This window comes from Vulpes vulpes, chromosome 4 (genome assembly GCF_048418805.1).
Source record: "Vulpes vulpes isolate BD-2025 chromosome 4, VulVul3, whole genome shotgun sequence".
Taxonomy (NCBI): Eukaryota; Metazoa; Chordata; class Mammalia; order Carnivora; family Canidae; genus Vulpes; species Vulpes vulpes.
The window spans coordinates 87,163,987-87,189,105 of record NC_132783.1 but is presented as its reverse complement, the minus strand read 5'-3'; the positions used below and the strand labels follow the sequence as shown (position 1 = coordinate 87,189,105).

At 52.1% G+C, this 25,119-nt stretch overlaps 1 protein-coding gene across 33 annotated transcripts in view; it reads left to right on the top strand.

Moving 5' to 3' along the window:
• Nucleotides 1–5,165: 5,165 nt before the first annotated feature.
• KCNMA1 (potassium calcium-activated channel subfamily M alpha 1) overlaps nucleotides 5,166–25,119 on the top strand; it is a 717,848-nt gene continuing 697,894 nt past the window's right edge. For 27 of the 33 annotated variants that reach the window (XM_026005314.2, XM_026005306.2, XM_072756324.1 and 24 more), the window contains exon 1: nucleotides 5,232–5,715. In XM_026005314.2, coding sequence (XP_025861099.1) covers nucleotides 5,365–5,715 — 351 coding nt within the window. In that variant the 5' untranslated portion in view covers nucleotides 5,232–5,364. Of the gene's footprint in view, nucleotides 5,716–25,119 lie in introns of all 33 variants that reach the window. The other 6 variants (XR_012001127.1, XR_012001126.1, XM_072756332.1 and 3 more) reach the window with 2 other exon arrangements.

Below are 25,119 nucleotides of genomic sequence, written 5' to 3'. Positions count from 1 at the left end.
TGACGCCAGTATGCGAGGCAAGGCTGGGAGGTATCTCACGGCTTGGTTGGCTCGCACGTGCTCCAGCCCTGGAAGACGGCTACTGGGTTTAGGATGTAAAAATATCAGCGATCTTCTTCAGGGCATCTTTTCAACTACTTTGGATCATTTACATAAACTTTTAGGACTTATTTAAAAAGATGTTAGATTTTGGAACAACCTAAATGTCAGCAGTATGCCATCTAATGAAATATTATTCAATTATTTTTTAAAAAGTGTTTTTTTGGGTTATATTTAATGACATGGACAATAATACAGTGTAATTTTAAGGGAAAATAGGACAAAAATTAGATGTTCAGGGGCGCTTCCGTGGCTCAGTTGGTTAAGCATCTGCCTTTGGCAAGGGTTGTGATCTCAGGGTCCTGGGGTGGTGTCCTGCCTTAGGCCCCCTGCTCAGTGGGGAGTTTGCTTCTCCCTCTCACTCTGCTCTGGTGCTCTCCCTCCCTGCTGGTGCTCTCCCTCCCTCTCTCTGTCTCAAGTAAATAAATAAATAAAACCTTTTAAAAATTAGATGTTCAATCTAACCCTAATTTTTCAAAAATACACCCCACCGCTAAGAAAATAATGTGAAAGAAATATATGAAAATATTAATAATGATTACTGGTGGGCCGTGGGATTCTAGGTAAGTTTTATATCCTTTTATGAAATGTTTATTTGACAAAATCTTTGAGTCTGAGTTATTCTTATAAGCAGAAGTAAATGTAAAACAAATATTTACTATAAACAAACTGCTCAAAGCTTGTTCTCTGCCGTCCCTTCTGGAACTCAGAGGCTCTTGGGCAGAGTTTCAGTGGTAGACCGCTATGCTCATCCTTGTCCATGGTAAGTCACAGGGAGAGAAATTGCTCCAAAGGTCTAGGCCCTCTAGTCATGCCGAGTAACTTGGCAGATCTAAGACTCAGTTTCTTACCTGTAAAATGGGAGAATGACTACTGCCCTCTCTTATACCACAAAGAGATTATAAAGACTGGAGAGGACGAGGAAGGGGAGAGTACTTTAACCATTTAGAACCGAATGCACTGGTGAGGTATGGGTCACTAATGGTAGTTGTAGCTTAGAAGATCGGACATCAAAGCAGGAGTGATAATATCAAGCCTGTTAGCCGCCCTTATCACAGTGCTTTATATGATGGTAGGACTGGCAACTGGGTAATTCTTATTGCTGTGGTTGCAGGATCTTTGGGAATTGTTCGCACCAAATTTCTGTTTTAATAGGCCCTTTTTTCAAGCATTTGCCAAATCATGTCAAGTGCCAGAAAGGGTCACCAGAGGGCGCTAGATCACTTAGGTGTCCCCGCGGCGTCCATAGCAAAATCCCCAGGATTTGTTGGAACTGGGTCCAGGCTGGGGGAAAAATGAAACCCAGTGTTCGTTACGGTGTTGGGCCAACATTTAAGTAAATACACTTTTCTTTCTTTCTTTTTTTTTTTCTCCTTGACTAGTACTTTAGTTGCTCGACTTTTTCAGTTTGCATTTTAATGCATTTTTATTGATTTCTTTTACATCAGTTGAGATTGTCCAGATTAGAATCCTTTAGAAGCTTGAGATTTGCTTTGAAAGCTGCTGTAGGCACGTGTTCACATGATCAAGAGGCTGCCCTCTCCTCTGAGAAGTTTATAAATGTATTTAGAAGTAAACAAATGGCCTATATTGTTTTCAGAACAGGGAGGAGGCTGAGGTTTGTATTTGTGGTTAGGCTTTCAGTGCGTGTGCGATGGATGGCCCTCAGTGCCCAGCTGCAGACACACCTACAGGAGGGCCAATGCCCGGGGCTATTCGCCAACGGGCCTCTCTATCCTGTCCTGGAGTCTGTCCACCCACTGGCTGCGGCGCCCTCCTGGCCCTAACGGCTGCAGCAGACAGCAGGGACACTTTGCCTGACTTCTTATCCCAACTGAGGGGGTGGTTGGGTGCGGAACAGCCAGGTGGGGACAGGGAGCAACAGTTTTAACTGGTCGCATCTCCCCCACGGTCTGGTGCTCACGCAACCAGTACTGATTTGGGGGTCAGAAGATGTGGTTGGAGTTTGGCTGTTTTTTGGGTCACGGCAGTTACAACCAAGACCTGTATAATGTTTTCTTTTTCATCCTTACAAATCACCCTTTGTTATTTGCAGATAGGGAGGCAGAGCAGTTCCTGTTTTTATTCCAACTTTACAAATGAGGAAACAAGATAAATGCAAGGCACTGACGGTTCCATTCTGTCTGATGGGACCTTTCCCCCGGTTGGTCAGGCCAGATGCAGGTTTGCCGGACCTGGTGCTGAAGCTGGTGGACGTTAAGGTGGTAGCAGGAGAGGTGGGCGAAGGCCCGATGAGGGCTTTCTCTGGTGGACAATAGCACTCTTGTCCACGGCCTTCCAGCTGGGCCGTCCCGGGAGCTGGTGTGGGACTGGCTGGTTGCAGAAATGGTAGGATATGGATTTTGATGGCAAGGGACTCTGATGAATCCCGACTCAGCCTAGGTTTGGATAACACAGACGTTGCTAAAAGCTTCCACCAGCACGGGCAGAGGCGATGAAGACAGTAGGAGACAGGCCCTCCCAGCACCCTGGAAGGCCGATGGGACGGTGACGGGGACAGTGGAGAAACACAGCTGGACACAGCTGGGGTTTCTGCAGTTGGGGTGACGGAAGTCAGAGCAACCAGTGTCTTCTTGCTGTTAGCCCCAGACTGGTGATTTCAGGGAACTCAGGTTGTGGGGGCTGCCAAGGAAGGCCTGGAGAGGATTCATGGTTTGTGGAAGCTCAGTTTTAGTGGGGAGGGAATCCATTCTGGGGGCTTCGTATCCCTGTGGGCAGACAATCCTAGCTTTCCCTGCTCTTTTTATTTTTAAATTTCAAATCTTGTACTTGATTTAAGGAAAGTCCTTAACTTCCCTGGCATATGCTGAGGCCCAAAGGTAGCAAAGTACAGCCATTTAGAGGGCTAATAAATTGAAGGAGTCTCAAGGTCACTGTTACCTTCTTGCAACTTTGCCACAGCCATCTAGGGCTGACCCTGAACCCAGTGCTGGGAAGAACCCAGGGTCTTTGCAGGGACTAACGCAGCACAGACATGTTGAGAGAGGCTGCCGTACACGAAGGATGAGGCTACAGGTACTATCTGGGTGACAGTTTCACTTTCTGGAAAATACTGTCCGTAGCTCCCTTTTATGCATTGCTTTTTGACTACCAAATACTCAAGAACCCTGATTTCATTCTACTTTCCCTTTTGACCTTGGCCTGGACTTTTTCCTAAAGGGTATGTGTCCTGAACCCAAGGAACATATTCCAGATGAGGCTGGAGAAGCTGCAAACATTCTCTTCAGCCTCTCTACCGAGCTGGGCCTCCCTTCTTGGGTCCTCCCCAGCATCCTAGGGCCTCCAGGGGCAAGGGGCAGGGCTGAGCTCTGGATCCCGCAGAAGCAGGCTTGGCCTACGCAGTAAAGGATGCTAACTTGGCCCTCACCACAGGAAGGGCTGAAAGGAACCTGAGGATTCCAATTAGGCTTAAACTAATGAGCTGGAAACTTTGGGGAAACCACTGTGGGCAATGAGGGGAGAGTGTGACCATCTTCCTTCTAATTAGCACTAGAAAAACTTCTGGTCCAGCTGGTAGCCAAGAGGAAGGGCCATGAACAGAGGAAGCAACATTTCTGAGAGTGTCACAAGAGGTATTCCCCTGTGGTATAGGGTTAGAGGCTGCTGAACAAAACCAGGCTCCTCCTCCTCTTTAAGGGTGGAGGTAGGAGAGAGGCCCTAAACGGGGGTGGGGTGGGGGGGTGAGGGGGTGCGGGGGGTGGGGTAGACTTGAATGGCACCTACAGCGTCCTTCCTCCAAGCTGCCCTCCTCACACGATGGGGCCTGGGGCTAAATAAAATGGGAGTGACTTTGGGGGAACTCCATTGTCTATGGGAGCTTGCACCATCCCTGAGGCCGCTTCCCCCTTGTTCCTCTCTCTCTCTTGGGCAGTCTCTGCCCCTTAATAAGGAAAACACAGAAAAACCACCTGCTGCTGTCAAGGGCCACAGACCACCCGCCGGCCTCCAGCCATGCTTGGGGCACGGGGGCACCTAGGAAAGGGGTAGGGATGAACGAACTAGAGGCCAGAGGGGGCCGAAGTAGGGTGTGTATCCTGGAGAAGGGTCCTGCTCACTCCCGAAGCACGAGGATTTGGGGGTGTCCGGCCAGCGGTGTCGACAGTTGGTCCCTCCTTCCCTCCCCACCGGGGGCTCCTTTGGTAAAAACGGCCTGTGGGGGGGGGGGGCTCCCCTCCCGGGTCGGGCGCTCGGCTGGGGGCGCAGCACCTTGGAGAGAGGCGCCCGGGCCGGAGCCCGATTTGGGGCGCCGATCCTCGCGCTCGGGGCCAGGGCGCGTGCCAGGCGGCCGCCCAGGGCCCTCCCGCCCCGAGCCGAGCCCCGAGCCGAGCCCCGAGCCGAGCCCCGAGCCGAGCCCCGAGCCGGCGCTGCGAGCCTCCTCCCCTCCCGCCTCGGGCGGCCTGAGCCCGCGCCCGCTCCAGTTGCTGCAGCTGCTGCCGCCGGCGGCTGCGGGGAGCGCGGGGAGCGCGGGGAGCGCGCCGAGAGGCTCGGGCGGCGAGGACGGGGCCGGGAGGGGCCGGGAGGGGCCGGGAGGGGCCGGGAGGAGCCGGCGCAGGCGGGGAGGCCGCGCGAGCGGAGGCCGCGGGGCTCGGCGGCGCGGCGCGGGGGTCCCGGGGGTCCTCGGGGCGGCCCGGCGCGTGCGGGGGCGGCGAGCCGGAGCCCAGCGCGGCCGGGGGCGCCGGGGCCGGGCCGAGGCGGGGGGCGGGGGCGGGGGCGGGGGCGGGCCGCCCGCGCTTCACTAGTTGCCGCCCGCTCAGCCCGGGGCGGCGGGGCCGGGGGCCGGGGGCGCGGCGGGAGGGTCCCGGGCCGGAGCGCAGCGCACTCGCGTGGCGCGCGGCGGGCGGGGGGCGCGGGGGGCGCGCGGGGGGCGCGGGGCCGGGGCAGGGCCGGGGCAGGGCCGGGACAGAGCCGGGGCGCGGGGCGCGGGGCGGCGGGCGCGGGCCGGGCGGGGGAGGGCGCGGCGGGCGCGCTGCATCCCCTCCCCCCGGGCGCGGCGGCGGCGGCGGCGGCGGGCGGCGGGGGAGGGCGCGGCGGCGGCGGCGGCGGAGGAGGCTGCCCGCCCGCCGTATATATCTCGGCGCACCCCGGCAGGTCGCGCACAGCGCCCCGAGCCCCGGCGCCTCCCCGCCCCCTCCCCGCGCTCCGCGGCGGCGGCGGCGGCAACATGGCTGTTGACGGGTGTCCGGGGAGGCGCTGGCGGCGGGAGGAGCCCCCCCGAGCCCCCGCGCCGGCCGCCCGCTGCTAGCTATGGCAAATGGTGGCGGCGGCGGCGGCGGCGGCGGCAGCCTTAGAATGAGTAGCAATATCCACGCGAACCATCTCAGCCTAGACGCGTCCTCCTCCTCCTCCTCGTCCTCCTCCTCCTCCTCTTCCTCCTCCTCCTCTTCCTCCTCGTCCTCGGTCCACGAGCCCAAGATGGATGCGCTCATCATCCCGGTGACCATGGAGGTGCCGTGCGACAGCCGGGGCCAGCGCATGTGGTGGGCTTTCCTGGCCTCCTCCATGGTGACTTTCTTCGGGGGCCTCTTCATCATCTTGCTCTGGCGGACGCTCAAGTACCTGTGGACCGTGTGCTGCCACTGCGGGGGCAAGACCAAGGTAACGCGCCCGGCGCCCGCCCCCTGCGCCAGCCCACCCCTGCTCGCGCCCGCCGCATCCGCCTGCCGGCCCCGCGCCGCCCGCCCCGCGCCCTCCCTGCCCCGCGCCCTCCCTGCCCCGCGCCCGCCCTGCCCTGCGCCCGCCCTGCCCTGCCCTGCGCCCTCCCCGCGCCCCGCTTGGCGCGGCGGGCGGCGCGCCGGGGCCCCCGAGTCGCCCCCGACCTGCCCCCGACCGGCGCGCTCGGGACGCGGGCGCCCAGCCCCGGCCCCTGGCTCCTGGCGGGGCCGCGGGCGGGGCGCGGCGGGGCGGGGGGAGCGGGGCGCGGGGCCGGGGGTCGCGGGGAGGTGGGGGGCGGGCCGGGGGCCGGGGTCGCGGGGCCGGGGGGGCGGAGCGCGCGGGGCTCGGGGTCGCGGGGCCGCGGGGGGCCGGGGGCCGGGGGCCCGGGGCGCGGGGCCGGGGTGCGGAGCGCGCAGAGCTCGGGGTGGCGGGCGGGGCGGGCCGGGGGCTCGGGGGCCCGGGGCGCGGGGCCGGGGAGCGGAGCGCGCGGGCCCCGGGTGGCGGGCGGGGGCGGGGGCGGTGGGGCCCGGGGTGGCGGCGAGGGGGCGGCACGGCAGCCCGCACTCTAGAAACCTGTTGGGGAGACGAGTTGGCGGAGTCGGCAGCGAGGGGGAAACCTTTTGGGCGGGGGAATCCCGGGGGAGGAACGTGGCCAGGGGAAGTGGAGGGGGGACTTCGGGGACCGCGAGGGAAAGTTGGGGAGATGCCTCCCAGTTTTGGAGGCAACCCGCGGAGGCCGCCACTTTAGGAATGTGCGAGGTCGCGCAGCCGGTGCCACCTGCCTCGCCATCCCTTGGATGTGCCCGTGGAGCGCACCCCCACCCCGCGTTCCAGCCTCTGCGCTCTCGCCCCCACGCCACCCGCCTTAGGTCCCCGGAAATGCCGCCAGCGGCGGGCGCGGGCGCGGGCGCGGGCGCGGGAGGTCCGTGCGGGAGCCTCCTCCCCGCTCCCCGGCGCTCCCGAGGTGGCTGGGTGTCGGCTGGAGCTATTCCTGGCGCGGGGACGCCCACCTGCACCCGGGCGCGCTACACCTTAAGCGCGGTTGCTAGGCTCACTGCCTGGTCTGTCGCCGTGTCCCTAGAGATGTCCTCTTCTCCCCCCCCCCCCGCCCCCCACCTGCCGAAGGTGAGGGGCTGGGGCAGTTTTTCATCAAAGACAGCAGAATTAAAAAAGAAAGAACTGGAAGAAAAAAAAAAGAGAGAGAGAGAGAAAAAGGAGGGATCGAGCCGCCTTGTGTTTGAGCAGTTCGCATCCTAGGGGACTTCACGGCGCCAGCATTCTCGGTGGGCAGGAGGGGAGATGAAGGAGAAGAGGGGAACCCGGGGAGGGCGAAGCAGGTCTTGGGGGGAATGTTCACACCTTTTCCTAGTAAAGTTGATCCCAGGACCCCTGGAACTCGCGCAGGGCTCGGCAACTTGTAGCAGCCTCCTCGGTTGCCATGGCGAGTAGGGAAGCCAAGGGGCTGTGGGTGAAGCACAGGGTGACCCCAGGCGCTCTCTCCCCATCATTAATTATACACGGCGCTGGGTGCTGGAGCTCAGCTGTGTTTTGTGGCAGCACATTTGTGTTTTGGAAAATACTGGTGTGTTGGAAATAGGGGAGAAGAATAAAAGCCATCTCTCTCTCTTCCTCCTCCTCCCACTTCTCTGGAGGCTTCCAGATGTTGGCCAGCCGGCTTTCTTTGGAGTTGCCTTCTCCTCCGGAGAGGTGTCTCCCTACTTGTCCAGGTGGGAAGCCTCTCGTATTCCAGAGAAGCGAACAGGTTAAGCAGAGTCTGAACCCCGAGACCGGGCGACCGTGTTTCTTGCCTTCCTCTCAACCGATTATTCATGGAGCCTTCTTGATCACACATTCACTCATCTCCTCCTCCTCCCATAGTCCAGTCCTGGAGTTTTGTTTGTTTTTTTCCCTTTACTGAGAGAGTCTGAGTCTGTCCTCGGAGGAGGGATAGCTCCCCGTGATGGGCATCTAAAATGTTCGAGGCCCCTGAGCGATTTTGGTGAAGTTTTTAACAGCCTCCTCATCCTTAAGGAATTGGACGTTCTTGATCATTAATGAAAACTTTTTCAGTAAGTCCAAATAAGTTTGGGTGTTTTTGCGATCGTGTGGTTTTAAACACAGCTCCCACCTCCTTTTACTCTAGGGGGTCACCAATGCCACTGCACTACCTGTGATGAAATGCTGATGGGATCGTTCCCATAGAGAATCTCTTTCATAAACGATGACCAAGCATAACTTCTGTCAGCCTTCTCGAGAAAAATAGGTTTTTGGCAATGATCATTGGAAAAAAAAAAAAAAAAAGATCCCTGTCTATTAGACTGTATTTTGTAGTTCCGAGGCCGGCTGAGTTGACATAACTGGAAGTTTCTACCAAAAATCCACCTGGGACAAGAGGTGTCTGCAGTTGGTTGGGAGGTTATGAGGCCAATGGAGGACCGTGTCGGGTCACTTTTGATACCATTGGAGCGCACTTTAAAACATGCCCAGAATCTCTTGATAACTGCGCCTTGATTTTCTCACTTGAACCATGTGTAGCCAGCTCATTACACCCGTAAATAGTAACTTAGGCCTTTCCTAGGCTTTTCTTTCTGCCCCTGAGGTCTGTATTTTTACTGCCCTCTTGGTGGCTTTTTTTTGTTGTTGTTGTTGTTGTTGTCCTTCATTCTTTTTGCTTTCCAAGTATTTGGTAGTTGTCAAGATCCATACAGAAGAATGCATTTGGCCTAAGCTTGGAATAATTGTTTTAGCGCCACGCTTCCCAAGCAAACCTAGACTGCTTTTGCCCAGAATTCTGTTGGCCGTCAGATGTGCTCACTCTTGCCCTCATTCAGTCCCAGGATGATCTGCCAGGAGCTGGGGTCCCGTGGAGGGCTGGTTTTTAGCATCTGAAATTCCGTGGGAGGTAAGTTTCAGCAAGGTGCTCTGACGTCACAAGTACTTGGCCTCTGGGACCCTACCGTCTTTTTTGATCAAAGGAACCCAGGGCTAGGGATGTTTCCTTTTTTTTTTTTTTTTTTAAGGGGTGTTTCTCATGGGGCATCTCATCATTAGCGCTTTGGCCTCTGAATCTCAAATGATGAGTGAATTTACTATTTTGAAAAGAATGGTATGTGGACTTTTTTTGGGGGAAGTAAGAGACCTTGTCACATTTCCCCCCTGTTGAGAACTTGGGCACCATCATCCAGTACTGTGTTCTTTGCTGTACTTTTTTCACAGTATTGTTTTTCTCTGTTGGGTTTCATCAGAGCTCTGTATTCACGAGGCTGTGACGTTCTGAGGTCCAATCCAGTTGCAGACTGTAGTGAACAGTGAGAAGCGCAGGCAGCCTGGCTAAGGCCGTGACCTTGAAGAACTCATTTAACATCTCTGGTCTCCTTCTCCTTGTGTTTAAAATGTGGAGATTGAGTTCTGTGACTTCTGATGCCCCTTCCTGCTCTGGGATTTAGTGTCCGTGGTTGGCAGGAGTCGAGAGAGTACGGGGAAAGTTTCTAGCTCAGAATGTGTGTTGCAATTTTTTGGCAAATTCTTGAGGAATTCAGCCTTACGGTGCCTCTGCGTCTTTATTGCCACTCTTTCCTCTTCCAGCACACGTCAGGGTAATCTCTTCAGATTAGCCTGGGGAAACCGAGGCCAGCTTTCTGACGGAGCTGTGGCTGGCTGGGGGACCCGAATGCGGCCCAGCAAAGGCCCGCACCTGGCCTCAGTTTGAGCTGTCCTCCCCGTGGAAGTTTGGGCTTGATCAAGCCTGGTCTGCATGTAATGAATTATTGAGGTATTGTCTCCATGGCTGTGTGTCCGAGAAAAACAACACGTTTTCTCTGTCAGGTTGGTGAGTAATATAAATATCAGATCCTGTTATGGCTCGGTAATTACCCAGGGTCTGGCCCGACGCGTCCAATCGGGGCTGGAGCTTCAGTGCCTCAGAATTCTTGACTCCAGATTGGCCCCGCTGCCTCATCGCGTCTTGGGGGTTGCCTGCATCGGGTGGCCTTCAGATAATTCTCTCCGATGAGAGCCCTTAGGTTTGGCCCTGGATGAGCTCTCAGGTCCCGGTCACCGGCGGGGCTCCCGCTGACCTGCCCTCGTGCAGGGGGCGTTTGCTCCTCGTTCCCGGCGCTCCTAATCGAAGTGCACCCTTCAGGAGAGACTCGGCAGTCAGACCCAGGTGCAAATCGTGAATCTCACACTCATTAGCGGGGCGTCTTTGGCTGCCAGCCACATCCAGCCTTGATTTCTTCATCTGTAAAAAGACCATATTGATGCCTACTTTGTCAGATGCTTTGAGGAATAGCAATAATGGGTATATGGTACCCAGCACAGGCCTGACACGAGGCAGGTTTCCTGTAAATAGCTCTGCAAAGTGGTGAGTTTATTTTCTCCTGGATTACTTGAGTTTGACCCCAGAGGGGCACAGACTACAATACATAGAACTTTTGAGTTGAAAGGAACCACTAGACTCGGAAGGCGGGTCCGATAGCCGCTCAGGGTCAGACGGAGGTTTGGGTTCATGGCTTTTGGCTGTTGGAAGGCTGGAGGATTGGAGAGGGGCGGCCAGGGGAAGCTCTGTGTTTGGATGCTGCTGTTTTGAGGGTGGGGATGTCAGTGGACTAAGCATTGACTAGTGTTGACACTGTGTGGCTCCGGGAGTGGTAGCTGGAGAGGATGGGAGCTGTTTAGTAGGAGGGCAGGCTGGCCCCCATCATACCATCAAGAAGGGACGACGTCCTTCCCTGTTACCCCAGTCCAGAGCTCACAGACCTGTTCCCCCGATTATGTCACAGTTTCCTGGCCAGGGTTCTCGGTACTGGCACCAGCTTTCCTGAAAGCAGTGTTTCCCAAAGTGTGTTCTGTGGAGCGCTTGTCCTTACCATGTGAAAACCACTGTGAGTCGTGGCACACCTGAGCGCCACCCCCCCCACCCCCCCACCAACCTTGGAGAGTCACATCACAGGCTTGGAGAAGTCCTGTAGTAGAGAAATCCCTTAAACTGCTCTTACCTGTGCTCCCTTTGAGCACACTCGCCTAGCTGTCAGGCGTGCTGTGTGGTACCCAAGAGTCTAAATGTGACCTTGGGCAAGGACTTTGCGGCTTTGTACCTCAGTTTCCTCATCTGCACATTGGGGATTGTAACAGAGCACACCCCTATGGGGTAGGTACTCTCTCCAGCCCTATTTCATAGACTTTCCTAGGAGGACACAGGTGACCTAAGGCCTTGGGCTGACTCTGGAGACTTATACAAACATATGTGGGACAGAAAGAATGCCAAGGCCAAGTGGGCCCCCTCTTTGCCTCGCTACTGTCCTCTTCCCTGCATAGGGCCATTCATTGGGGGTGCCTGGTAGCAGGGAGTAAGTGCTTGCTTTGGGTCCCTCTCTGTCTCACCAGGGCACGAGACACGTGCTGTTGAGATGGTCGGGCTGGCAGTGGACTGCAGTGCCAGGGCCTCTTTCCCAAAGTGGGCGGCTGGTGGGGGGGGGTCCTGGCTCACAGTGGCAGTGACCACAGTAATCTGCAAGTCACGGCAGCCAACGCCTTCTTGGGACTTCAGAGCCGTGGAGCCCTTGGAGGGCCGTTTCTGTGGCTCTGGTGAAAAGGGGTGTGTTCATGCGGTGATGCCACGGCTCCGGGGCCCTGCTGGGAATCCTGACCCTTCCTGGATACATATCTAGGGGTCGGGCGAGCTCAGGCCTCCTGCAGGACCTCTGAAATTCCAGGGCCTTTCTGGGCTTGGTGGGCAGCAGACCAAAAGTGCCTCCTCTTTTGAAATCTTCTGCAGTGGGTGGAATCCTGGCCCTGAGCGCATAGTGAAGGAATCTCAGCCTCGGAGGCAGGGGTGTCCTCTTGCTCTGGGTAGAAGTCTCAAGGAATGTTGAGTTGGGATGTCAGACCTCTGCTTCCAAGGGCAGGAGACAGCATTTGTTGGTCTAGTCCTCGGGCTCCTCACACCTTAATATTGCATACGAATCACCTGGGGAGCTGTTAAAATGCAGCCTGTGATTCAGAAGGTCCAGGGTCAGGCCCGAAGTTCCGCACATCCCACAAGACACGGGCAGGTGGGTTGTGCTGTGCAGACCACACTGAGTAGCAAGGCTCTGGCCATTCCTTGGCCTCTAGTCAATCCCTCCCTGAAAAGGAGCCTATTTTTAAATATGGAAATTCCCAGCTCCTGAGCAGTGAGGAGGGGGTGAGACAAGGAAGGTTCCCTGTGCCAGGACAGCCTGGTCCAGAAGACTCTGCGCAGGCCCCTCCGAGCTGCCGTGGTTCGGTCTGGGCCCTCCCTGCTGGAGCTGATTGTTCGGGTGCCCCCTCCCAAGGCACCCGCCAGCGCTGTTGGTCTGGGGTTGGCCTGTGGGGGCCCGAGCAGCATTCTGTGGGTGTACAGGGTGTGGCCTGTGTGCCGTCTGCCCGTCGGCGTGCGGGCTGTCCCTCGCGCCAGTTGGTCACCCTGCAAGGGGCGAGGCTTCCAGACGTCCAGGACGGCAACTCAGCCAAACCACCTTCTTGCAAAATTAAAGGCTCGTGGTGTAGCCAGGGCTGCGCTGTGGTGATGCTCCAGGGAGCCAGCCGCTGGCCACTCCCTCTGGGGTGTTTGAAGTCAGTGGGCAGCAAGACTGCCAGCCTGACTTGCCACAGGGTCCTGGGTGGGCCTTCCCAAATGGAGGGTTCAACTTAAAAGGTTTGGACTCAACGCTGATCCTGAGTGTGGGGAGGACGGCTGGCTGGCACGGTGCGCCCTCCAGCTGCTCTTCTCAATGATCCTAGCAGGTGAAATTGAGAGTAGCTCCTTTTGTCACCTTTGCACGGTTGTTTGCAGCTCGTACTGTCAGGGACTTTTTCCTTGAGATGTGCTGTTTATGTCTTTCCATTGTCGAAGAGGAGAAGCTGGAGGAAACTCTCAGCCAAAAGCGTCTTCGGCAGCCAGGATGAAGAAGGGCCTGGCACAGTGTCCAGCATGGAACCGATCCTCGGATGAATATTATGGTTATGATTGTTGTTCTAGATTTGGCTTTTACTACCTAGTAAGTGCATACTATGTGCCTGAAACCGAGCTGGTACCAGGGGAAAAATAAGACCCCGTTGTGACTTTTATTGGACAGGGTGAGAGGGAAAAAAACAGCTGTGTTCTCATGGGGTGTGCACACGTCTGCTCTCTGAGTTGCCTGCAAACCCCCTGAGGGCAGGGGCTGAGTCATATAAACACAGGCACACATATGTGTTGGGAGGGTCCTTTCCCTACTGGTTCGCTGGGGGCCGGGTGGGAGCGTAGTAGGTGCCAGGACATTTTGCTGCTCTTTCTGGGTAATTTGTCAGAAGCTACCGAAAAAGGCTGGTGAAAGGGACGGGCCTGATTTGGTGACCCGACGATGTTTGAGTCATTCCTGGGTTTCGGTTATTCATGCCACCCAGGTCTCTCTTGACCAGCAGCTCAAGGGTTTGGTTCACGATGAGCAGCTGCTTGTGAGCTGGCTGAGTCAGGCAGGGGATGGAAGGGCAGCTTCAGAAGAATGGACGATGGGATTTGCTTTGTTTTCAGCATTATTTGGTGATTGTCTTTGTCCAATTGCCAATTTGGAAATGTAATTGACACTCCAGGTCCAGAAAGGATATACTGAACATCCTCATCTCCCTGTGAGATCTCATTACCTGTATGACTAATGCTTCTTTACATGGCCAAAGGCGAAATTATTTAAGACATCTCATTCACTTGGTATTCTCTGTGCTGTTTCCTTGGCCTGCCTGCCTGGTTTTCTGAGGGCCCCAGATCTGGCTTACTCTGGGCATTTAGCAGAAACGCCTATCTTTCTCTTTTCTCTCCTTCCTGCTGCTCTTCACCCTTTCCTTCCTCCACTTCTTCCGTAGTGACTTCACCGGCATCTGAGAGCAGAGACTGGATTTGGCAGGTTAGTGGACAGCAGACAGGGACTTGCTCTCGCCAGCTCAGAATCACAGGGCATTACAAAGTCATAGAGGTGAAAGGGAGATTTAGGGTCTGGGTACTTCCTCCCCAGGGCCGGTGCTGGGAGCCCCAAGCCCTGTCATCATAGGGGACGGGGGTGTCACGATCACCTGAGGCCACACTGTTCCACGGAGGACAAACCCACCTTGGAATGAATGGAAAGATCTTTCTCCTTACGCGAACCCCTCTTTGCTTCGGGTCTGTTCCCATGACACACAGAACAAATCTTGGAGGATAGTAGATTTCAGGTTCTAAGTCCAGCCCAGGAAGGCCCAGAGCTGGGTGGTGGTCAATGTCAGCAGTGTTGTTGAGGGCTAGAATGCCCATAGTCCTACCCCTCTCAGGCCACTTTCTTTTTTTGTCTTAATGACTTCTCAGTGTCCTTCACCTGGGGTAATGAGGTTTCTCCTTGTCCCGTTCCCTAAAGTTTGGAAAGGGTCCATTTTGGCTGTTGGTTCTGATGGTTTGCCCTCCAGGATGTGTCTGGTCTTGCTGGAAGCTGTGGGTGGAGGTGTGGGCTGTCCCTTGGCCATCGAGTTGCCTCTTTGTCAATGACACATGTACTATGTTCCAAGGTTAGCTTCCTTCACCATTTAGCGCTGGGCTTGGCCTGGAGCAGATGTGATTCTGAGGCCACGCCAAGAATCCAGATGTAGAGAGCATGGATCCTTTGTGAAGACGCCTGAGTTGGTTTCTGTTTTCTAGGTGTCAGCTGTTCCCAGACGAGAGAGAGCAGATAATGATCTGGAGCCTCTTTTTGCACCATTTAAGTATAGCTGCTCCCTGGGATCGAGGGTTGTTCCTCCCAACTGCTCATCTTACCTCTTCTCTGGGCTTCCATATGCTACCTTCGCCATGTCCCCTATTCTGCAGAACAGAAAGAAACCAGAAAAGAGAACGTGCAAGAGGAGAAGGTGAGGGAGAGTAAGGGGTAGAGGGAGGTGTTCACACAGTGAAAAATAGAATTTCTCTTCTGGGAGTAAGATGTTGGGTAAATATATAATTGGATGGATTTTTAGTTCCTACACCTTTGTCTTAATGAGTAAGTAATGACAAGTGACCTCACCCCCCAAGAGTGAAGCGTTATGTAAAGACCAGTAGAATGAATGATTTCACTTGTGGAAGATTTCAGCTCTTCCAGTGAGAAGTATTGTCTAGTTAACTGATAGGATGGAGCCTGGGTGGCCTGTGGCCCGTGGGGATCTTTTTTGTGTGCCCGTTATACGGGAGCGGAGTCCTATCCCTCTTGAGGAACAGTTGCTGCATTAACTTGCTTTGGAGTATAGACCCTTTCTGGCTCTGGAAGAGGGGAAAGTGGGTATCCAATGATAATCAAGTGAAGAGCTCGGAGAAAAGGCTCTCAGGTTTGTGGGAAGGTTCTTTCGGAAGATGGCAGGGTTTATCCGAAGTGCTAGGGATTTTCATGACCAACATTAGCTGGCAACAGCTTTATATACATTGTTTTTTTTTCTCTTTTTAAAAAATTGTCAATGTTTCTATCTGTCTATCAATCACATTTTCTTTTTTTTCTCTCTTTTTCAAAGGTTTTATTTATTTATTTATTCATGAGAGAGACAGAGAGAGGCAGAGACATAGGCAGAGGGAGAAGAAGCAGGCTCCCCACATGGAGCCTGATGTGGGGCTTGACCCCGGGATCACGCCGTGAGCCAAAGGCAGACGCTGAACCACTGAGCCACCCAGGCATCCCTCAATCACATTTTCTTTATCCGTTCCTCTATCAGTGGACACTTAGGTTGTTTCTGTATCTTACATATTATAAATAATGTTGTAATGGACATGGGGGTACATATATCTTTTTGAGTTAGTGTTTTTGGTTTCTTTGGATAAATGCCCCGACGTGGAATTGCTGTGACATAGGGTGGCTCTATTTTAATTTTTTGAGAAACCCCCATACTGTTTTCCAGAGTGGCTGCATTGGTTTATATTTCCACCACAGTGCATATTGTTCCCTTTTCTCCACATCCTTGCCAGCATTTGTTATTTCTTGTATTTTTTTTTTAAAGATTTTATTTATTTATTAATGAGAGACAGACAGACAGAGAGAGAGAGAGAGAGAGAGAGAGAGAGGCAGAGACACAGGCAGAGGGAGAAGCAGGCTCCATGCACCTGGAGCCTGACATGGGACTTGATCCTAGGTCTCTAGGATCACACCCTGGGCCAAAGGCAACGCTAAACCGCTGAGCCACCCAGGCTGCCCTATTTCTTGTCTTTTTGATAATAGCCATTTTAACAGATGTGAGGTGATAACTCATTGCACTTTTTATTTTCCTTGTACTTTTTTAAATAAAGATTTTATTTATTTATTCATGAGAGACAGAGAACTCATTGTACTTAAAATTATTTATTTATTTGAGAGCGAGCATGAGCAGGAGGAGGGGCAGGGGAGAGGGAGAAGCAGACTCCACACTGAGCAGGGAACCTGATGTAGGGCTGGATCCCAGGACCTGGGGATCACGTCCTGAGCCGAAGTCAGATGCTTAATTGGCTGAGCCACCCAAGCGCCCCTCTTCTGCTCATCTTAAAAAATCAGATTGTTTGCTTTTTTTTTTTGTTATTGAGTTGTATATATTCTTTGTATATTTTGGGTATTAACTCCTTATCAGATATATATGATTTGCAAATATTTTCTCCCATTCAGCAGGTTGCCTTTTCATTTTGATGGTGGTTTCCTTTGTTGTACAAGGGTTTTTTAGTTTGATGTAGTTCCACTCATCTATTTTTGCTCTTGTTGCCTTTGTTTTTAGTGTCAGATCTGATGTATCATGGCCAAGACTGATGTCAAGAAGCTGAGCGCCTGTGTCTTCTTCTAGGAGTTTTATGGTTTCTGGTCTTCCACTCAATCTTTCATTCATTCTTAAGATTCCTTTTTTAACATCAATGTGTTACACTTTTGTCCTTCATCTTACGTGTACGATATGTTCATTGTAGAAATGTACAGCAAGGCATTAGAAAAAAAAAAAAAAAGAACACCTCATACCCACTGGGATGCTACTATTAAAAACATCAACAACAAACCAGCCCAGAAAATAACAAGTGTTGGCTAAGCTGTGAGGATTTGGAATCCTTGTGCACTGTTGATGGGAATATAAAATTATGCAGTCATTGTGGAAAGAAGTATGGTGGTTCCTCAAAAAAAAAAAAATTAAAAATTGGATTACCATATGATTCAGCAATTCCACTTCTGGGTACAAATCCAAAAGAAGATATTTGCACACCCATGTTCATAGTAGCATTATTCATAAAAGCCAAAAGGTGGAAGCCACCCAAATGTTCCCTGACAGATGAATGAAAAAAAACAAAATGTACCATATACTTGCAATGGAGTATTATTCAGCCTTATAAAGAAAGGAAATTGTAAAACATGCTACGACGTGGATGGACCTTGAGGATATTATGTTAGGTGACATGAGTCAGGCACAGAACGACAGCAGCTGTGTGGTTCTACTTATATGAAGTACCTAGAATAGTCAAATTCATAAAGATAGAAGTAGAATGGTGGTTACCAGGGGCTACGGGTGGGGCGGGGGTTAACAGGCACAAAGTGTAAGTTTTGCAAGATTGGAAGCATTCTGCCCAACACTGAATAATCTTAATAGTACTGAACTGTATACTGAACTGTATACTTAAAGATGGTTAAGATGGTAAGTTCTATGCTGTTCCTATTTTACCACAATAGAATAAAGGAAAAGAAAATCCCTCCCCAACCCTACCTCCTGGAGATGACCCCCCCTCCCCCATTATCTTTGGACTCATTTTCCTCCCGCATTCTTCACCGTGGCCACCGTGGCACTCATGTTTGTCCTTGGGGCAGCTAGTAATTTTCCTCTAAGGGTTGGTAAATGGCAGTCCTGTGAGAAGTACCCAGCCTGGCCTTGTTGGATTTAGGTGGTGCCCATACTGAGAGCAGAACAGACACCACAACCCTGCTTCTGTCTGTGGAGTCCGGTTTAATGACATCTATTCTAAGAGTGAAGTTAAAGGCTACTGGAGTTTTGATCTTGACATAGGAGTGGCTCTGGTACCTTAGGCAAGTCATTGTCCCTGGGCCTCTGTTTCCTTACATGTAACGTGTTCCCTGATTCAGTGATTTCAGTAGAACAGCCGTTTCTTCAAATCAGATTCTAAAGTTACCGTTGGTACCCGATGAAAAACCCAGGAGCGAATCATTTAGGGCAATCGGGCAGTCCTGGTTCTATTATAAATCACAAGAGTGAAATCTGACTGATGCGTCCCCGAAACGTCCATACTGACTTGGATGAGATGGTGTAGTTAAGAATTACGGTCTGAGGACATAGGCCCTTTTGGAAGTATCTTCAAACTTGTCATTAAAAAAAGCAAAACGAGACAAAAAAAGTCTTAGAAATAGGTTTTTTGTGACTCTACTGTTACTTCTAAGGAAATAGCCACGTCACTGCTGGGGTTTTAGTTTTAATTTTTGGTGTGGAGGCAAGATTGGCGACGTCTTAGATTATAGGCTGTAAGTGGTGCACTATGATAGGCTGGCTTTGTGGAGGTTGGGCATAAAAAGAAACATCTCATTAAAGAGAAGGTCACGCAAATCAACCTGCTTTGATGCTTTTCCTTGACTTGGCCCAGAAGGCAACCCTGGAGTGAGAATGTTCATCTTGGCTCCGTTCCATGGAGCATTTCAGCCTCCAGAAGCTGGGAGGAGATGATCAAAGCTTCTGTGGCAAAGGAGCTAGTGTCTGAAGGGATGATCCCCGCACACTCAACTTTTGAAATAAAATCCAACCCCCCCCCACCTCCACATTGTAAGCATCGACTACATCAGAACGGACTGGACCAAATAGTCTTAGGTTACGTAACATCAATTAGATCTTGCTACTGGGGGCCACGTATTACATTTTATTTTGTGTTATTTATTTTTAAAAAAGTATTTATTGATGAGAGACATAGAGAGGGGCAGAGACACAGGCAGAGAGAGAAGCAGGCTCCCTGCGGGGAGGCCGATCCAGGGACCCGGGTCACGCCCTGCGCCGAAGGGAGATGCTCAACTGCTGAGCCACCCAGGTGTCCCCACGTATTACATTTTAACTTGTCACAGACACATTACATTAGTGCTTCACAGATCCACAGGGTACCAGGTAGCCTTTGGGTATTATTGAGTGAACTGGTGACTGTGCAGGACTTGACGAAGCCTGGACAAAAATACTGCTTTAGATTTTTCTGTAGGTGTTGTTACACTCATATGAGGGGGTGCAGACATCCTGCAAGTATTTCTTACAAAATACGCTAAAAATTGAGATGGGAGTTATTGTATCTGCCGTACTGAATGGTTGCTTTATAGCCATGAACCAGATACGGCAGAGATTTTTCAAACTCTGGGTACCTTCTCATTTTCCGATGACAGGCAGTGTGAGCGCTATATTTTTTAATTGGTCCCTTCTTTAAATCAGGAGCTGAAATGTTATCATGCAAATCTCTCCTGAGTTGCATGGAAACTAATAAAATCACAAAGGTTTCTATTTGTACTCTATGAACACAGACTGTAATGAAGCTGAAACAGCCATCTCCAGGGGATGATGCTATTTAAATGCGAGGCAGGGCTTTCAAAGGATTCTAATGGTGAGAAGAGAAACCAGCAAGTGAGCAGGGCCCCTTCTTTCCTCCCTACCTCTCAGTCGCCTGTGCACCTACGCTCCTCTGTAACTTCCTGACCTCAGGAAGAATTCATTTAAAACAAAGACCTCTAATCCTTAATACATCCTGTCTGTCACCTGTTGTAGCAAATAGCAGTTGACACTCAGTCTCTCTTGGCCATTTGCTGCTCCTCCCCAGACGTGGCATGGATCCTTACCTACACTTACTCGGGCTTTCGTTTTGGGAAGTCTCCTGTGAACTGGGGTAACTGACTTCTTAGGGAAAAAAATTAATCACAAACTTTTGTTTTTGGAGCGGTTACGATGCATCAAGCCCTGTTTTAAGCTCCATATGTTTCTTCTGTTAGCCAACCTTCAAAACAGTCCTATGGAATAATCATGTTTATCGTCCCCATTTTTTAGATCAGAACACTGAGGTACAGAGGATATATATATATATATATGTATATATATTCATAAATATATATATAAATAAATTTTTGGATAACAGACTTTGAGTGCTTACTATGTGTCTGGTGATTTCCAAGTTCTTTGCATGTATTATCTTATTTAATCCTTGCAACAACCCAGTGAAATAGGTGGTATTGCCATCACTTTACAGATGAGGAAACTGAGGCATAGGGAGGCTGAGTAACTTGCCCAGGGTGACACACTAGTGAGGGGCTGGGCCAGGTTGAAGTGCAGACAGGTGGGTGGTGGAGCCCGCATGTCTCACCCCTGCCCTGTACACTGCCAGGTTTACCTCCTGTAGCGGCGGTAGGTTAGCTCTGCTCAGGTCATCCGTGTCACAGAGGGAGGGAAAACAGGGCGTAAGAGAAGAGTTGGCATGTGGAGACTCCTGTATCATCCCAGGATGAGGCATGAAACCTCTTAGATAAATTCAGAGAATTGTATACCATGAGGATAGAGGTGACCCTTAAGGGATATCTAGTCCTTTCAATCTCTCTTAGTCTTGCTTTTCCTTGCTGGAACATGGGTTCAGCACCTTTTCTGTACCTGATAAGCAGGTGTGCTGTGTGCAGTTGTATAGGTTGCTCACTGCACAACCCTAGGGCTGCTTTGAGATTCATATCTGATACATAATCAGACTTTATGCACCGTGGCACATGTGCCATGTGCCATATTTCTATGTTGGGGAGGGGGGATTTGGAGGCACAGAATAAGTATGGGGCATTTTTCTGAGTACTGGTCTTCCTTGAAGTTTTGGGAAAAAACACTATTTTTTTTAAAGATTATATTTATTTTTTCATGAGAGATACACAGAAAGAGAGAGGCAGAGACACAGGCAGAGGGAGAAGCAGGCTCCCTGCAGGCGGCCCGATGTGAGACTCAATCCTGGGCCGAAGGCAGGTGCTAAACCGCTGAGCCACCCAGGGATCCCCTAAAACCACTCTTTCTGATATTAACACACACACAGGAGATATTAGGAGTAGGATGCAGAGTTCAAACATATTTTTAAAAACTTGAGGTGTGTGTGGTATGTGTGTATTTGTGCACACACCTGCAGGAGGGCGTGAGGAGTGGAGAAATTTGACACCCACCAGCCAAGCCTTATCATTAAACTGTGAACCTAAGTATCCTGGTGTGACATGATGCCTTATTATTCCCACATGCTATTTGCTCATATCTGGAACTCTGAACCTATTTTATTAAAAGAATGGGAATTGTATGAAAAGCACATAACTATATCTGAATTCCCCAATCTGTTATAAATAAAGTACATTTCAGGTGTCGGTGGGGCAGAGAATTTAATCTGTGCACTCAGAAGAAGGTAGTGCTGGTTATGAATCTTCCCTGGCCTTAGAAAGATCGATTCCTTGCCACTCTCCACCTCCACAGCCTGGAAATACATTATTGTATCACAATATGGATTTCTTTCTAGACCAGTGGGTATTGTGGCCTTCGTCAGCCAGATCTCGTGCACGAATATTTAGAAGCAGGAGACAAAGTGGTCCAGTCTGTGAGTCTTCATGAGCATGGCTGTCCTTTTCTCGGGGATACAGAGTTGTGTAAGGCAGCTTGTTTCCTCCTGGGCAGGGCCAGTAGCCATGCCTCCTGATTCCAGGGGCACCCTCCCCTTCAGGGTCATGAATGATGGCCCTGGAATTGTTCAGCGTACACCCTCCATGTCCACACACGCGGCTTTTCTAAGTGTCCAGCTGGGTTGTATACACCTATGTAAGAAACTAAAAACAGTACAAGGCCTTTAATTCTTAACGGCCTAACAAGTAAGAGAAACATCAAGAACTTGAGGTCCGGAGAAGGTGGAGGACATGGAGAACTGGTCAGAGGGTGGCCAGACAGAGACCCTGGGGATGTGTGGAGGTGTGAAGGTGGACCTGGCCTTCCCATCCCTAGGCCCAGCACCTGTTGCCATGACTTCTGATGACGGTGCCGCTCCTGACGTGATGTAGAAGGGCTCCCGGGCCCCCACCCTTGTTCTCAGTGAGAGCCTTTGGAAAGAGTGATTGCTTGGGTGCTAGCCTGCGTGTGCCCCCCAGGGCCCGTGCACGGGGAATAACAGGATTCAGAGGATTTGGAAAAGGCCTCTCTGTGGCCAGCCGTGCTATTTTTAGCTCCCTCCCATGGTCCCTGCTGTTCCCAGGTGTTTGTCAACAGAGCATCCCACACCTATGTGGAAAATGGCAGTTGAGGCCCAGGCAGGCCCGGTAGGCCACAGCAGTCTCCCCACCGGGCCCGGCGGCCAGGCCGGATCTCTGGGGCTGGCAGGCTGCTGCGAGGGTGGTTGCATAACTGGCCTTTCTGCTGGTTGTGGTGCCTGCTGGTTCTGGGTGAGGAGGTCGAGCCAGAGTAAACAGGTCTACGCTTCACGGCCCCTCCCTGGGCCCCGCTGCACTGGACGGGTTCGTGGGCCTGGTGGTGATGAGCTGGCACAGTCGGGAGCCGCTTTGGCTCTCTTGCTGCCTGGCCACTGCTGCACGGCATCCAGTGCCCGTGCTCGGAAATGTGCAGATGGCCTGGCCTGGTCCAGGGGTGGCCAGGTGTGCTAGAAGGCTGGGTGTGACCTCAGGGATGGCTCCCTCCTTCCCTTTTAACTCTCCACTTTGCCTCCCCCACCCTGCGAGGAGGCTTGGCTCACTTGCCTGGAGTGTCCCCTTCCTGGGAAGCCTTCTGCATGGTCTGAGCCAGGCCTCGCTCTGTCCTCCCACACTCCCCACTGTTTGTCCTCCCCATCCTGCGTGAGCATCACCCATCTGCTGCTCCTTGTGGACAGGGCTGGTACTTCTCCTTTTTTGATCTGTGGCTCCTCACGGGGGTCCTAGAGATTAGGCTGTGAGTATTGGCCAACCAGTGACAGTGTGGTGGCCAGTCCTCAAAGAAGGCCCTTGACAAACCAAGCCTCCTGGTATTCATGCTCTCAGGTATTCCCTGGCTTTGAATCCAGACTCTGACTTGCTCGTAACCAGTAGAATGAAGTCAGAGTGACTGTGACTTCTTTATTTTATTTAAAGATTTTTATTTATTCATTAAACACACACACACACACACACACACACACAGAGAGAGAGAGAGAGAGAGAGAGAGAGAGAGAGAGAGAGAGAATGGCAGAGACATGGGCAGAGGGAGAAGCAGGCTCCATTCCAGGAGCCTGATGTGGGACTCGATCCCTGGGCTTCAGGATGACACCCTGGGCTGAAGGCAGGTCTAAGCCCCTGAGCCACCCAGGGATCCCATGACTGACTTCTGAGACTAGGTCAGAAGAACCCTTGCAGCTTCCCTCTTGGCCGCCTGGAACACTGGCTTTTGAGAAACCAGCCATCATATATAAGACATCTGATTGTCCTGAGGCCACCGTGCTGTGAGAAGTCCAGGCTACAGGGAGAGCCTTGGAGGCTGAGGTGCCATATGGAGATGGTGGGGGTGGGCGAGCGACGCTCCACAGAGCACCAAGGCACCAGACGTGATGAGAAGAATACATCTTGGAAATGGATCCTTGAACCCCAACTGATGTAATCAAAGATGATCCAGGTAGCTCATCCCTTCCTGAATTCCTGACTGAAAAATGATAAAATAAAATGATTGTTTTAAACCACTACATTTTGAGGTGATTTTTTATGCAACAATAGATGACTAGAACAAATAGCTGTCATGTTGGACAGTCCTTCTACTAGATCCAGCTCTTAGCGTCTTCTGTGGGTTCCTCTTAGTCTCTTTTCCCCAACCCTCTGGAGCCAGCTGCATGGGACTTCCTTCATGTCATAGATGATCTTCGCTCCGCCTAGAATTCTCTTTCCTTACCCTCTTTTATACAAGATTTTAAAAAAATATTTTATTCATTCATGAGACACACACACACACACACACACACAGAGGCAGAAACATAAGCAGAGGGAGAAGCAGGCTCCCTGCAGGGAGCCTGATGTAGGAGTCAATCCCAGGACCCCGGGATCACGCCCTGAGCCAAAGTCAGGTGCTCAACCACCGAACCACCCAGGTGTCCTCTTTCCTTATCCTTCCTCTCCTGTTCCGCTTAGTTGACTCCTGTTTATCCACTGATGTGCTGGTGTTTACTCTCTAGGAGAAAGCCCCTATTTGTGGCGTTTGTCAGTTTCTGTGGGGTAAATATGCCCACCGTGGCTGGTGTCAAGATACCAGCGTGACGTCACAGAACACAGAGGCTAGGCCAGTTATTATAATAAGCAACCCCAACATGTCCATGACTTGATACAGTAGGAGCTTATGTATTGCTCGTATAAAGTGCCATTAAGGGTGTGTGTGGAGTGTGATGGGGTGGCGCCTTGTTCCACGCAGTCATTCAGGGCCCCTGGCTTCTCGTGCCTGTGGATGCATCTGCCATCTTCTAGGGGTCTCTTACAGTCTCTGCTGAATCTTCTGTATCCATCTGACAGATGAGGGTGAGAAGTAAGCCCCGTGAGGTGGGACTGTGGGAGCAGTCCTGGAGGCCGTCTACATCCCTCCTGTGCACACAGTCTATTGACCAGAACTTAGTCACATGGTACCCTAACTGCAAGGGGTCCTGAGAAATGTAGGAGGGCACCCAAGAGGAGTTGGAGATGGATTTGGAGCCTACCCGGACTGCAGAAGGGGCTCCTGAGTGGCCATGCTGGGGGAAAACAGGGGAGGGTTTCAGCTGTCCAGAACTGGCTCTGCCTTGATTATATGACCATCTGCCAGGATTACTGATACTGTTGGATGTTTCCTGGGTGCTGCCAGGTGTTGCAAATGGGGTTAAGCACTCCACATGCCTTGTGTCTCTTACGCCTCTCAAAAAGCCCATGTTTAGGTATTATTTCCCTTATCCCCATTTTAGAGACGGGCAAACACTGAGCATTGGAGTGGTTATGGCACTTGGGGAGGGCTCCGTTCTCGCCCAGAGTTTTCTGGTTCCAGAAAGCCTTCTTGTCGCTGCCTTCAACTTGCAAGCTACTCTCCTTGTTCAACACTAGAGCAATGGGACCAAGGGGCTGAATTGCCCCATCTCTCCACATTCCAAGGAGAACAAAGAGATCAAAGGCGTCTTGGCCGTCACCAGTTGGCATCGCCCCTTATTCTCCGCCATGGTTAGAGGGTTGCATTGACAGTGGTGCCTGTGCTCCACCTTGTGACTTGAAAGCACTGTCTTCCCCTTAGCCACCTTCCACTTTGAATATTACTTTGAGTGGCTCTTTGCCTGGACCATCAAGAGCGTGACGGCAGTGAAGGCGGAGGCTGGGTCCCAGGTCCCTCACTGTCCTCCGTGTAGTGAAGCGCTTCTCCCTTGGAAAG